We start from the raw sequence: 13,090 nt of genomic DNA, 5'->3' as shown, positions 1-13,090 counted from the left end.
TAACTGTATGCCCAGAATAGGAGCTACCTGGTTAGAGGGAGACCAGCACTGCCAGTGAGCAGCTTTTGGGGTGTCTTGGGTTCCTGCTTAGGGAGCCACAGCTCACCCTAAACAAAGAAGACTGAGAAAGGTTCCTGCCACATCATCAATAGTACTGAAATCAATAAGCTTTCATACAACGCCAATTTCTGTATCATGAAAAAACCAGGATATGGCTACAGGACAATGGATAGAACTGTCCAGAAGAAAGAGTCTATAAGGCAAGTTGACCATGCATTGACCGGCACTGGCCTCACGATCCCAGAACGAACATGCCCTGATGGACAGCGACAGAGAGCCACCGCCCTGAGAAATGCCTACAAGTTGCTGGCTGGGCCACCAGTCTTTTCTCCCAGACCTGCAATGACCCAGTCTCCACACCTGAAACAGAGATGCCCAGTCACCTCGACTGGCCAGCCCACCACGGAGAGCACGGATGAGGGAAAAGAAAGATTCCCCGGGTCGCTGGAAGCTACATGATGGCCTTATAAACACCCAGCCCGTTGGCTGGCCCAGGGCAGCTGTGGTGAGAGCAGGAGAGGCCTGCAGTGGGCTCGAGAAGCTCCCCATCTGCCAGCTCATAGGCACGAACACCTCTGGATCCCCTGCAAGCTGATGCTGTGCGGCCCATGAGGTCTATTGGTGACAGCTCCACGTCATTTGACAGCAGCCAACTGTCCGGGAGGCACAGCTCCGAGTACAGATTTGGTCTGAGTTTCTCACAGGTTATGGGAGAAAGGCTCAGAGTGACAGTAAGTCCAGCTAAATGGCGAGGAGTGCTGAAGACACAGAACATGAGGAGACGTTCTGGGATGACGTCATCGCTGTGGCACTGGGAAGTCGACCGGCTTTCACATACCAATGCAGAGTGCGATATCCTGGCCCTGGCACAAGTCAGAAATTGGAGGCTGCTGATAACTCTGATGCCCACCCCGATCCCAGCAAGGGAGGAGCTCAGAGAAGCCAAAGGGAGGGACGGAGGCTGTGCGACAGTGGCTGGGCCATCACATCACTATATAGCCTCTCCATCCCCCTGGAGCCCCAAGAAGGAGTCAGGGATTCCTGCAGTGGGGTGGCCACACCGCACCCCCAACTAGACCTCAAATGGGAAGTCCCACTGGAGCAGCACGATACAGCCAATGGGACATGCCAAGCAAGGTGCTAAACCAAGGCACATATTGTCAAAGTCAACAGCTGAAAAAATGTCTCTCCGACTCTAAAACCTCCCACCTCACTGAGGATGTAAAGGGCAGAGAAGGTAGAAAGTGGAGAGAATTTTTGAGGATTTCTTTGGAGAGAGTGGCTTGGGGGGCTGGGAGGTGGCCACATGGCGACTTCCCATCTCCGTCCCAGTGAAAGGGTTTCAAGGCACCACTTGGAGACACTTGGCACGTGTCCCCTATGGTTGGTAACACGGCAGAACGCTGTCAGAACACCACCTGGGAAAACTAGAGGAGGAGACGGGCTGGACCTGCTTTGGTGGCAGAGCAAAGGAGCGTGGCTGCAGCCCTGTGGTCAGTCTGCATACCCACAGTTTGTTTAGGCAAAGAATGCTCACACAAAGAATGTGTGTTTCCCACAGACCTGACGGAGGCACAGGGCAGCGATAGTGTGGGGGCGCCTCAGACCACGTCCAGTAGGCCACCAACAGGAGCCAGCCGACCTCAGCAGAGGTGAGGCTGGGGGCGGATCTTCAGACTCCCAGGGGCCCAGGAAAGTGGAATTGCTGGCCAGAATCCAGCACAGAGGGAGCAGCCTTCGGGGGGGACAACTGGCATGGGGAGAGTCTGCAAGAATTCAAAACAAATCCCCACAAGAGAATCAACTCAAACACTGCAGAGAGCGTGAAGCCAGCTCCGAGCAGTGCCAACCCAGGAAGAACTTTCCTGCCCCCACCCGCTGCCCTCCCCAACCCCAGAGGGCAAGGGCTGCAGCCCTGAGTGAGCTTTGACTGTTATTTGGGCTGGGCATTCTAATTAGCATTTGCACACTGTGTTTTGGGACTACAGAGACTAAGGTAACTTGATTACCCAGGAGTGATCGAAAAGTCAAGAGTTGGCTGGAGTTTTCGTCCCGGGCAGGGGATGTCAACGGACGGCGGGAGACAAAAATCATGTTACCGGGGACCCCACCCCATGAGTTGCTCCAGGGCCTTCACACCACCTTCACTCTCCAGGATGACGCCTGCCCAGCTCTGAGGACATCCCCTCTGCCCATCGCAGAAGACCAACTCGCAAAGCAGAGCCTACTTTAAGGAGTCGGGTGGTGCTGCTCGGCCTCTGCATGGGCGCTCTCAGCTCATGGAGCCCGGAGGAAAGGCTGCCGTGAGCACCGTCTTCAGGAAGGAAAGAAAACTCCTGCCTGGGCCATTTCCCCACCCTCCATTGCTGGTGGAATGCCACCCAGGGCTCTCCTGCATTTCTTCATCACCAGGGCAATGGCTGGGGTCCCTATATAAGCGCCATGGAGGGCACGTGAAGGAAATGCAGCAGGAGCGTGGGCTGAGCTGCGCGCTCCCCAAGGGGCAGGGTGGCTCTCCAGTGACTGGCACCCCGACTCCAGGGCTATTTCTGGTCAGTGCCCTGTCTGAGCTAATCCCCATCATCCATGTTGACAGGACAGTCTCATCACACCTGTTCTATGCAGATACGTTTGAAAAGATAGTCCTAGAAATGGATGCCACATTATATTGCTCAATTCCTCAGGGACTGTCCAGTTAAGATCCTCCAAATGTGGGCCCAGTCATCTGGACCCTGCTACACACTGGTGTTCCTGGGGGTAAACTGCCCCCTGGGGGGTAGTCCTGTCGCTGGGCAGAGTCCAGCAGGAGAGTGGACTGACCTCAGTGGTAAGGAAGGCAGGGTCTGCCACCAGCCTGCCTCAGAGAACCCTGCGGAGAACTCTCTGGAGTTGAGGCGCTGCTGAGACAAGGAGAGGAGAAGCGAGAAGGAAGCCAGCAGGTCCTCGAGCCTCTGGGAGGCTGGCAGGCAGCCACGGAAGCAACAAGACATCGAGGCATCAAGCCCAGGACAACCCAAGATTCCCAGAGGCCAGTGTCCCCCCACGTTCCCGCCTCCCTCGGAGACGAGCATAACCCCTGCTGGCACCCACTCCTCCAGCAGGTCAGTGGGCCCCCAGCGGGGCCTGTCATACCCCACCCTGGGAGTCGCCCTCACCTGTGGTTCCTTCTGGGATCTCTGCGTGGGGCTGAGCGGCCGCCTGCTCGCCGGGGGCTCCCTCGTCCACTAAGGGCGCTGTCATGTCTGGAAACCACCAAGAGTCACCTAGGGGGCCAGGAGGGGCCTTGCCAGCCCCCCTTTGCTTCTTGTAGGGAGCAGTGAGGGAGGGGGAGGCCAGAGGAAACTCAGCCGCATGCAAAAAAGCGACAGACAGCAGGGCCCAGAGCTGTGCTCCTGCCTGACGTCCCCCAGGAAGCACAGTGATGTTCTGCTTGAGCGACACTGGCTGGAGAGACGCCTGGGCCATCTGCCAGGAAAGCCAGGGACAGTCCCCATGTAAACACTGCAGAGAAAGAGACTGCTGGGGATGGTCCCAGGTGATTTTAAAGAAGAAATGCTGAAAACCAGATGATGGCTGTGAGGCCTTGGGCAAGTCCTTTGTCCTCTTTGGGCCTCAGTCTCCTCATCTGCAAAATCACCGCCAGGTGACCTCCAAGATTCCTTCCAGCTCGAATCCCCTGTCTCCCTGAGCCCATGACGCAGGGTTAAAAAGCACAGACGCCCCTGGATGGCAATGAACAGGCCGGTCCCGTCCAGAGTTGGGTGCCTGACAACAGGCCTGCAGGTGGGTCTGCCCTCAGAGCAGAGGCTGGAGGTACAGCTCCACCACCAGGAGCTGCTGTGGGTCTCCCATCGCGGTGAGCTTTCCCCATCAGCATTCCTCCTCAGCCATGCCCTGGCATGCTCCCAGGCCATTCCAGGCAAACAGAAGGAGCTGTTAGCTTTGAAAGCTTTCCAAGAGCCTGAGTCAGTTTAGTCAAATGGGACTCATTTTGATTACGGTCGTCTTGGGAGCAGGCAGAGCAGCCCGGCTGCGCTGAGCCCCAACAGGGTCCCCTTCCCTGTGGGCTGAAGCTGAAGCCCTGGGGCCACACACGTACAGGGTCCAGGGTGCAGCAAGACTGGGCTGGGAGATTCTCCAGGATAATGTTGGTGGAGCACTGACGACCATGACTTGGGAGGCTGGCACGAAATCTGGCATTAGTGTTCTAGGACTTTCTCAGGGCGGTAGGCAACTCACAAAACTGCCCCAACAAGATCAGTGGGAAACATCTTGCGTCACCAGCTCTAAGAAGGAGAGCAAGGAGCACTTGGCCTGAGTCTTCTCCGCCCTGGGCTGAGAACCACGGGGGGCGGGGGGGGGGCACGCCCACTATATCCTCCACCGATGCACCCTCCTGCCAAGCAACTGGCAGGCACTTGACAGCCACTTTCTGAGTTCATTCAAAGGTGGCTGCTGGGGAGATGCTGAGGCCAGGTTCTCATCCTGTGACACAGCATCCAAAGTAATGGGCAGGGCCCGGGGAAGTGCTGAGAACAGAACTGTGAGCCTCCATGGGGAGGATGGAGAGATGGAGGGGCAGACACTGCAGACTGGTTGCTCAAAAGCCATTCTCAATGCCCTTCTCCCTTAATTTCTCTTACTAAAGAGGCCAAAGACAAAATGCTCAATGTCCCAGCCTCCCTTACAGCCAGGAGTGCCCATGAGACCCAGTTCTGGTCAGTGAGACACAAGCGGAAGTCGGCCAGGTGGGGCTTGCAGGAAAACTCTTGCTTTCCTAATAAAAAAGGAACACATTTGGTTTCAGGGCCTTTGGCCACTTTGCTTTGCTACTTTCTTCTTGCTTTGAAGGCAAGTGTGACGCTTGGAAGTACAGCAGCCACACCGTAACCATGAGGTAACAATCCAGCCATTTAGGATGGCAGAAGATAAAGAGAGAAGAACAGTGGTGACCCTGGGGACCTGCTGCCCAAGTCCAGACATCTTATTATGTAAGACAAATAAACTTCTTCATATCTATGCCACAGTTAGTTGGGTTTTCCATCACCTGCGATCAAATGCAGTCTTGACTGACATAGACGGGAAGCAAGAGAAGGTGGTCAAAACCAGGACCAAGGAGCACTTCAGGAAATGCATGAGGAGCCTTATAATAACCCAGACACCAAATGTCTGCAGGGGACAGGTTAGAAGATGGGCTGGAACTAACACCATGGCCAAGGTCCAGAGGCCCAGGCCAAGCCGAGAGCCTGAGAAATGGAGGATGCTAAACCCAGACCAGCCCTGAAGTGTGAGCTTGGAGATGTGCACCAACCTGCCCCTCTCCTCAGCCAAACGGCTGCTCCGGGACCTGGTGGCTCAGGAAAGAAGAGTGAGGTGGGTGGGGGCTTCTGAAGGAGTCTGGGGAGGACAATCGACCTGGAGCAAGGGCTTTGTGGAGCCATGTTTGCACCCTGATTCATCACAGACCCCAGCCTCTTCAAGTGCAACCACCTCAAAGCACACTCATGATGAAGGTGTCCACACCTGGCACTAGCGAGCAAGGCATCAAAGCAGGGCTTGGCTCCCACAAGACTCTGGGCCCGAGCCCCGTCCTGCAAAGCACTGAGCGAGCACATCTCTCAGCCAGAGGCAGAGGCAGCAGCGAATGCAGCCAGCAAGGGCGGCACATATGGGCTCAAAACACGGCTAAGCGCACGCAGTCTGGAGGCATGGAGGGAGCTGTGTGAATGAAGCAATGAGAGGAGGGAGGCCCCACCTTCCGCCGTCGGAGTGCTCTTAGCATCAGAGGTTTCAGAGCCTGGTTCCTCAGATCCGTCATCGGCGGGGGTCTGCAGGGGAGAGTCTGGAACATATACAATGAGCCCCTCAGAATGGCTGCCTCTCCCCATCCCCACCTTTTGACCTCAGGAGGAACTTGAAGCAGTATCTTTGGAGCTGAAAATCGCCCAGCATGGAACCCAGATGGGCGGAATGTGGCCACATGATAAAACCAAAAAGGGGACCAATCCCACTCCCACCCCAACACAACTGTGCCCCCACACCAGGGCCAAGGCAAAGACGCAGGTGATGTGTAGTTCTTCTTGGGCGAGAGGAGAAGTTGCCTTTTAATCAGCTTAGTGGTTCCAATCAAGGCAAAGGCTCTTCTATTGACAAAGAGGCAGCAGATATCAGAAAGCTAAGGCAGAGTAAACCTGGGGCTTCGTCTTTCCTTACTGGAGAGATTAACAGGAGATCATTGCCATGAATTAACGACGAGCAGACACCCGGAAAAACACTCAGAGATCCAACTCCTTCCTCTGAAAAAGAATTAGCTCCGGGCAGACACAGTGCCTTCTAACTGGACATTTGTTTGCATGTCTGGACTTCGCCCAGCTCCTTTCATAGAAAGATCCCCAAGTGCTGACCAACAAGCCTTGAGTTACACCTGAAATAGCCACAGTTACCTGCTGTCCTTTCGGAATCTGAAGCCAAGGAGGCTCTGCTGGACTCTGTGAAAGCCACTCCACCTGGAGTGGGGGCGGCCCTAGGGTCAGTTTCAGGACGGGGGTTGGGGGGCTGGTTCTGAGCATGAAGCAGAACCTCGAGATGAGAAAAGCCATGTGGTGCTCAAGGGTACTTCAAGATCAGACACCAGCCCCCTTCGCTAAAACGCCTCCCTGGACACCAGCCCTGGCCGCGCCCATCCAGCCAAAGGACTAACTCTAAAGAAGCTTCCAGCACGCACACAGCTTCCTAGTCCTGGAGCTTGCAAAAACCTGCAAACTGCCCCAAGAAGGCTTCAGACAAAAATGAGGAATGTCATGCAAACTGTCTGCCGGGTCTTGTTATTACTAACCAGCCTTGACTGTCCAAGCACAGGAGCATATGGGGGCAACGGCACCCCAAGCAGGCTTGTCCCCAAATACCCCCCCAATCTGTCCCTGAGCCCACAAGCCTCATCATTTGCATTATCCTTGTTAAATCCCTTGGAGGGAGGGAGGGAGGAAGGAAGAAGAAGCCTCTTTGAATGTCTTACCTGGAAGGTGTAACAAGTTACCCATTAACACCTTTTAATGCATTACGGTGCATTATTTTATCTGTTAACCAACTTTCACTCACTTTGCAGCTCTCTGTGGTTGTATCTAGTCCTATTTCCACTTTTAGCATCCACTTATATACTCTGTGCTGTAGTATTTCACATGGGGTTTCTTGTCATTATTCAAAGTAGTCTCTGTCACTTATCTAAAATGTTGCTAGTAAAGTGACACCTTCTGCCAAGTCACACCCCTCACTCCTCGTATAAAAATAACTCATTCTAAATCCTTAGTAGCGAGAACAAATTTGATGAGAACTATGAAAATCTCTCAGGTATCACTTGCTTTCTTGGGAAGTATATTCTTTGGGTAAGCAAACTATCTTCAAATGCTTTCCTTTCACAGTGGTGACAAAAAGGTTAGCAACTTAAATTTTGCATATATGTATATATCTCATATATATGTTTCAGCATAGAACTTCTGGTCACATTTTATGTTAAAGGATCGAATAGTTTTAGCAAACATACTTTAGGCAACTTGAGACACAAAATAACTTGGTAAACTTGTTCTTACTTTACAAATTGAATTTAGTTTCCTGTTGAAAAAATAAGAGTGGCAAGAACCACTTTCTTTTCTGAACTTTTTTAAAAAGTGAACTTTTTATTTAAGAACAGTTTTAGATTTACAGAAAAATTGCAAAGATATGACAGAGAATATACCCCACACTCGTTTCCCCAATTTTAACATCCTACATTATGATGGTAATACATATTTTTAACTTAACTTTTAAACCAGGCTACCGTAAGCAGAGTGTCATTTGCACAATCCATACGGGGCAGAATTCAGGATGTTGTGACTCTAAGTTGGATTCCACCCAGGAGAGGTTAATAACTGAAGTTCCAGGGGACTTGGCCGAGAGTGATGAGAGGCAGAAAGAGCTGACGTGGAGCAGGAGACGTGGTTCTGATCTAGCAGCACCATATACTAGCCCCATGACCTCGGAGAGGAGACCCTGTTTGTCATCTGTAAATGGGGGAAAGTACTATCCGCCCTCACCATTTATTGTGAGCACCACCTGAGACGTTGGTGGCGAAAGACTTTGCCAACAGTAGAGTTCTACAAAAATGCCTGAATTATCATCTTAAGGAAGTTCCCTTATAAGTAGGGTGGCCATATCCTTTATCACCCAAATTGGGACCCTTGAAAGTGAACGCAGCAATACTAATGATGATGCAGAACAGAATACGGGGAGGTGTGGGCTCAGGTCCTCAGATGAGCGAGCTCTGAGAGCCCAGCTGCCCTCGTGGAGAGCTGAAATGTTTAGCAGCTCTGGCTGGAGCCTGGCTATGACCTGGGAGAGATCAGAATGCACATTTCTTGTTACCATTTGGTGCCTGACACCAGGCCGGGAGGTCTGGGCCCATTGGGAACGCCTGGCTGAGCGAGTGTTTCCCCCCACTCCCCTCGCCCAGAGCTTCAGGCTGGGCGGGCTCCCTAGAAAGCCAGAGGGTGGCTTCTGAGCTCCCCGGGACAGCAGGCCCACCTCCTCCAACTTGGAGCCCACGTGTCTAATGCCCAAGCTCCTCTGACTCCAACGAATTCTTCGCTTAAACAGATACGGAGAAGTCAGCCTTAGAAACAAGGCCCCCCAATGAGTCTTGAAACCTCTCTGAGGTGCGGATCATTGTTCCACATGCTTCCCAGACCCAGGGGACCTCGTGGTGACCCAGCATCCTCCAGGGAAACTTCCTGGATAGATGTACCTCAGAAGAGGTCACTTCCTACCTGGGAGCTCCACCATTTCCATCCACTACCCCAGACCCTAGGCTGCAAGTCTTTTTATTATTTTTAGCATTAAAAGAGAAAAGTAGACTGTTTGTCATTTTGTCTCCTTAGAAATGGGTCTGGAGGGCAGGGATGGCGTCTTTCTTACACTGGGGCCACGTGGGGAGCAGGAGAGAGGGCCTGTGTGCTCCATGGGGCTCCCCAAACTTAGTGGTCAGACAGTGAAATGAAACACATTTGTCTGGAAGGGGAGAGGTAGAGGCCAAGCCAATTTGGCCAAAAGACTGTATTTTAGAATATTTAGAAGTTGAGGGCTGGCCCTGTGGCTTATCGGTTAAGTGCTCATGCTCTGCTACCGGCGGCCTGGGTTCGGATCCCGGGCACGCATCGATGCACCGCTTCTCTGGCCATGCTGAGGCCGCATCCCACATACAGCAACTAGAAGGATGTACAACTATGACATACAACTATCTACTGGGGCTTTGGGGGGAAAAAAGGAGGAGGATTGGCAATAGATGTTAGCTCAGAGCCAGTCTTCCTCAGCAAAAAGAGGAGGATTAGCATGGATGTTAGCTCAGGGCTGATCTTCCTCACACACACACACACACACACACACACACACACACAAAAAGAAGTTGATGCAGTTTATTAATGTAGATATATTAGGAATCCCAGAGCTAACCAACTCTTGCCAAATAGGGCCCAGACAGGCCTGTAAAGAAGAGATAATGTATAAAGCCACGTATTTTCCATGCTAATAAATACTGCTGATTTATAGGTTAACAGGTATGGCTAAAGACTCAGGAGAGTACCCTGTATTAATTAGACCGACAAGCCCCCTGCAATCTTTGTCATCCTACATCCACTCATGTGGCAAACTCTCCTTTGGAAAGGTACATTTTCAAATAGCCTCATATTTTGAGTTAACTTGGTCCATTCAAATAAATAAGGCTTCACTCTATTTATTCACACAATAAAGTATTTAAAACTCCTTTAAAAATCTGGATGCAAACCCTTCCTGCCAGCCCTTTCCAAGGCAAATGGGTTGGCTGTGATCCCCAAGGCACCCAGGCCTGTTGTGCATAGCTGTGCACTAACCTTTCAGGCCGTGGTCCATGTCACCCTCCTGGTCTTGCAGCAGAGTGTAGTCCCCCTGGGAGGGGAGATCTTTCCTCTCCTCCAGCCCGTATGCGCCAGCATGATCTTCCATCACCTCAAACTCCTCGCGGGGCTCAGCCATCCTGGTTCAAGGCCCACCTGTGAAAGGAAGATGGGAGGATGAGGCTGGGATGCTGAGCCGAGGCTAAATGCTTGGGGGGTGGGATGGAGGGCACAGAGAGAGAGGTGCCACCTCACCAGTTCATGGCAGGCAGATCCCTGCACCCTCTCCCCAACAACCAGATGCCCAACCTCATCCCATGCTCTGTATTCCTGCCAAAGCATTATTTACGTGTATGTGCACTTTTAATTCACCAATATCACATCAATTCACATTCAAAACCAACAGGTGGGCCCAGCCAAGGGTCCTTCCTTTCCCATCCCTCTCCGACCTGTGCCATCTTCCTCCTCGAGAGCCAAGGGCAGAATGATTTTTTCTGGAAGAACTGGACAAAGCACATGTAAACCAACTGACAAATGACACAGCCACTCATCCTGGCCCTAAGACTTTCATGAAAAGACAGTAGATTGAAAAACACAAAAATAAGCTAGGCCCTGAGGTGGATACACAGCCCAGACCAGACGTAGCCATCACCCCACAATCCCTGTAATCTAAGCGAGACAGATGGGAAAACAAACACACCGAGAGCTGTTTTCCTAAGGCTGCGCTTTGCTTTCTTATTCTTCAAAATTGATCAATCTCTTTCTCTCTCTCTCTCTCTGATTTCCTACCTCCTGTTTTCCCGGGCACTGATTTAGAGGCAGGGGGTGGGAGGTAAGGAAGAAATTTTAGGAAAGGCACAAAAGTTGAGTTAAACCTGAAATCGAAAACGGGCCACGCTTTAGGGACCCTTGGAAAAGTAGTGCCTCCTGACAGTAGAAAACGAGATCCAGAGGATCCTGGGGTCTGTCCCTGTGACTTTGTAGCCCATGGGCAGAGGCGGAAGGCTGGGTGGGGGTGGGGCAGAGGAAGGGAGAAAAGTGTCCGCAGGGTTGAGAGGGAGATGGGACAAAGAAGACGGTGCAGATGAGGAGAGGATAAGGGAGGAGACACGGGGGCAGGAGGGAGTAAGGGCACCATGAGGGACGAGCCCCCGAATCAGATTATGGCTACTGCCACCCAGTCTTTTATTTTTAAATTTTTTTTATTGAGATAAAACCCACACAACAGAAAATCAACCATTTTATTTATTATTTTTTTTATAATTCTTATTTATTTATTTATTTTTCCCCCAAAGCCCCAGTAGATAGTTGTATGTCATAGCTGCACATCCTTCTAGTTGCCGTATGTGGGACACGGTCTCAGCATGGCCGGAGAAGCGGTGCGTCGGTGTGCGCCTGGGATCCGAACCCAGGCCGCCAACAGCAGAGCGCGTGCACTTAACCGCTAAGCCACGGGGCCGGCCCAAAAATTAACCATTTTAAAGTGAACAATTCAGTGGCTTTTAGCATATTCACAATGTTGTGCAACCATCACCTCTATTTAGTTCCAAAATATTTTCATCACCCCAAAAAGAAACCATGAGCCCATTAAGCAATTTCTCCCCATCTCCCCCTCCCCCCACTCCCTACCCAACTGCTAATCTACCGTCTGTCTCTGCAGATTTACCTATTTTGGATATTTGAATAAATGGAATCATATACTACACGGCCTTTGTGCCTGGTGTCTTTCACTTAGCATAATGTCTTCAGGATTCATCTGTGTTGTGGCATGTGTCAGGACTTCATTCTTTGAATAGGATTCCATTCTATGGATAGACGGCATTTTGTTTAGCCACTCATCCATTGATGGGTACCCATAGTCTCTGAATGAATTAAGAGTTTGGAAACAAAATAATATGGAATTTTTAATTGTGACTTCTGTCTGATAATGGTGAAATTGGGGTGGAGGAGGGGGTGAGGGCAGGAAGGGGCGGGATGGTGGAAGGAGACTGACAGGGATCCCAGACAGTCTTCAACTTCCCCCCCATTTTGCCAAGCCTGGCCCCCACAGCCCTCCAGACCCTCAGGGGCACAGGGATGTGTAGGTGAGACCCAGGTCCCTTTTGCTCCCAAGAATTGGGCTTCCCAGGCTGCAACGTGGAGCAAAGTTTCTGCCTAGTGGAGTGCACATCTTCTGTGCCGTTTACCTGAATAGGCACCTTTGTTTTCTGATCACCCCAGGCTGCCCTCTGAGGCATCCAGAGGGGGATGAGGGAGCCCCAGGCACCTAGCCCAGCTCAGAGGTGACCTCTGGGGCATCATCTGGGTGATTTGCAATTTGCAGCGTGTCTGCCATTTTTCAGGGTACTTTCCCATGACAAACATCTAGGCTCACTACCAACCTGTGAGGTGGGTGGGATGCAAAGCCCAGACAGGTAAAGGGCCCCAAGAGGCTAAATGACTTGCTCAAGGCCACGGAGGCAGCCTGGGACCTGACTTGGGTTTGGATCACCTGTCCCAGGCCCTGCTGCCGTCCGGGGCCCGGATTCCCAGCAGTTCTGATGTCTCTGCTCCCCCACGATTTCCACCTCCTTCTTCAATTAACAAAAGGCAATCAGTTGCCCCCTATCAGACCTTCCCTGGGGGTTCCTAACATGAAGCCCCAGGCTTTGCTCCTGCAGGGTTCTGGGGGGGGGGGAGGGGGGTTCTGTAGGTTTCTGCTGACATGGAGCAATCTCTACCTGAAGGAGGTGAAGACCAAAGAGCCTTCCTATACCCACTGCCATCCTTCCCATTCCTTCTAATTTTCTTACTCATGGCAATACATCTTGGTAATGAATAATTCAGGTTCTAGAAAGCTCCTTGGGTAAACCAGGGCGACACTCGACACCCTGTTGGCCGTTTTGGAATATTCATAGCATCTCTTTACTTGAACTCTGACTATGAGCCAGTCACAGAGTGGCCTCAGAGAGAGAATCTCTGTAATGCAACAACCTCGTGAGAGGAATTATTGTCCCCACTTTCTGGATGAGGGAACAGGTTCAGAGAGATTTAGAAACCTGCTTAGAGTCACACAGCTGGTAAGCGGCAGAGCAGGGCTTGAACTCTGATCTTTTGATGCTAAAACCCATCTCTAGGCTACTGTATTATAC

General features: G+C 51.7%; 1 protein-coding gene across 2 annotated transcripts in view; it reads right to left on the bottom strand.

Moving 5' to 3' along the window:
- The window catches only part of MAPT (microtubule associated protein tau), a 98,598-nt gene that overhangs the window by 36,489 nt on the left and 49,019 nt on the right, over window positions 1-13,090 (bottom strand). The window contains exons 2-4 of one of the 2 annotated variants that reach the window (XM_058561277.1): window positions 9,957-10,115; window positions 5,816-5,902; window positions 3,216-3,302 (exon numbers count right to left, since the gene is read on the bottom strand). In XM_058561277.1, coding sequence (XP_058417260.1) covers window positions 3,216-3,302; window positions 5,816-5,902; window positions 9,957-10,098 — 316 coding nt within the window. In that variant the 5' untranslated portion in view covers window positions 10,099-10,115. The remainder of the gene's footprint in view (window positions 1-3,215; window positions 3,303-5,815; window positions 5,903-9,956; window positions 10,116-13,090) is intronic. The other variant, XM_058561278.1, reaches the window with a different exon arrangement.

The sequence above is a fragment of the Diceros bicornis genome, chromosome 18 (genome assembly GCF_020826845.1).
Source record: "Diceros bicornis minor isolate mBicDic1 chromosome 18, mDicBic1.mat.cur, whole genome shotgun sequence".
Taxonomy (NCBI): Eukaryota; Metazoa; Chordata; class Mammalia; order Perissodactyla; family Rhinocerotidae; genus Diceros; species Diceros bicornis.
Note: the sequence above shows the minus strand (reverse complement) of the source record. Positions and strands in the feature narration are given on the sequence as shown.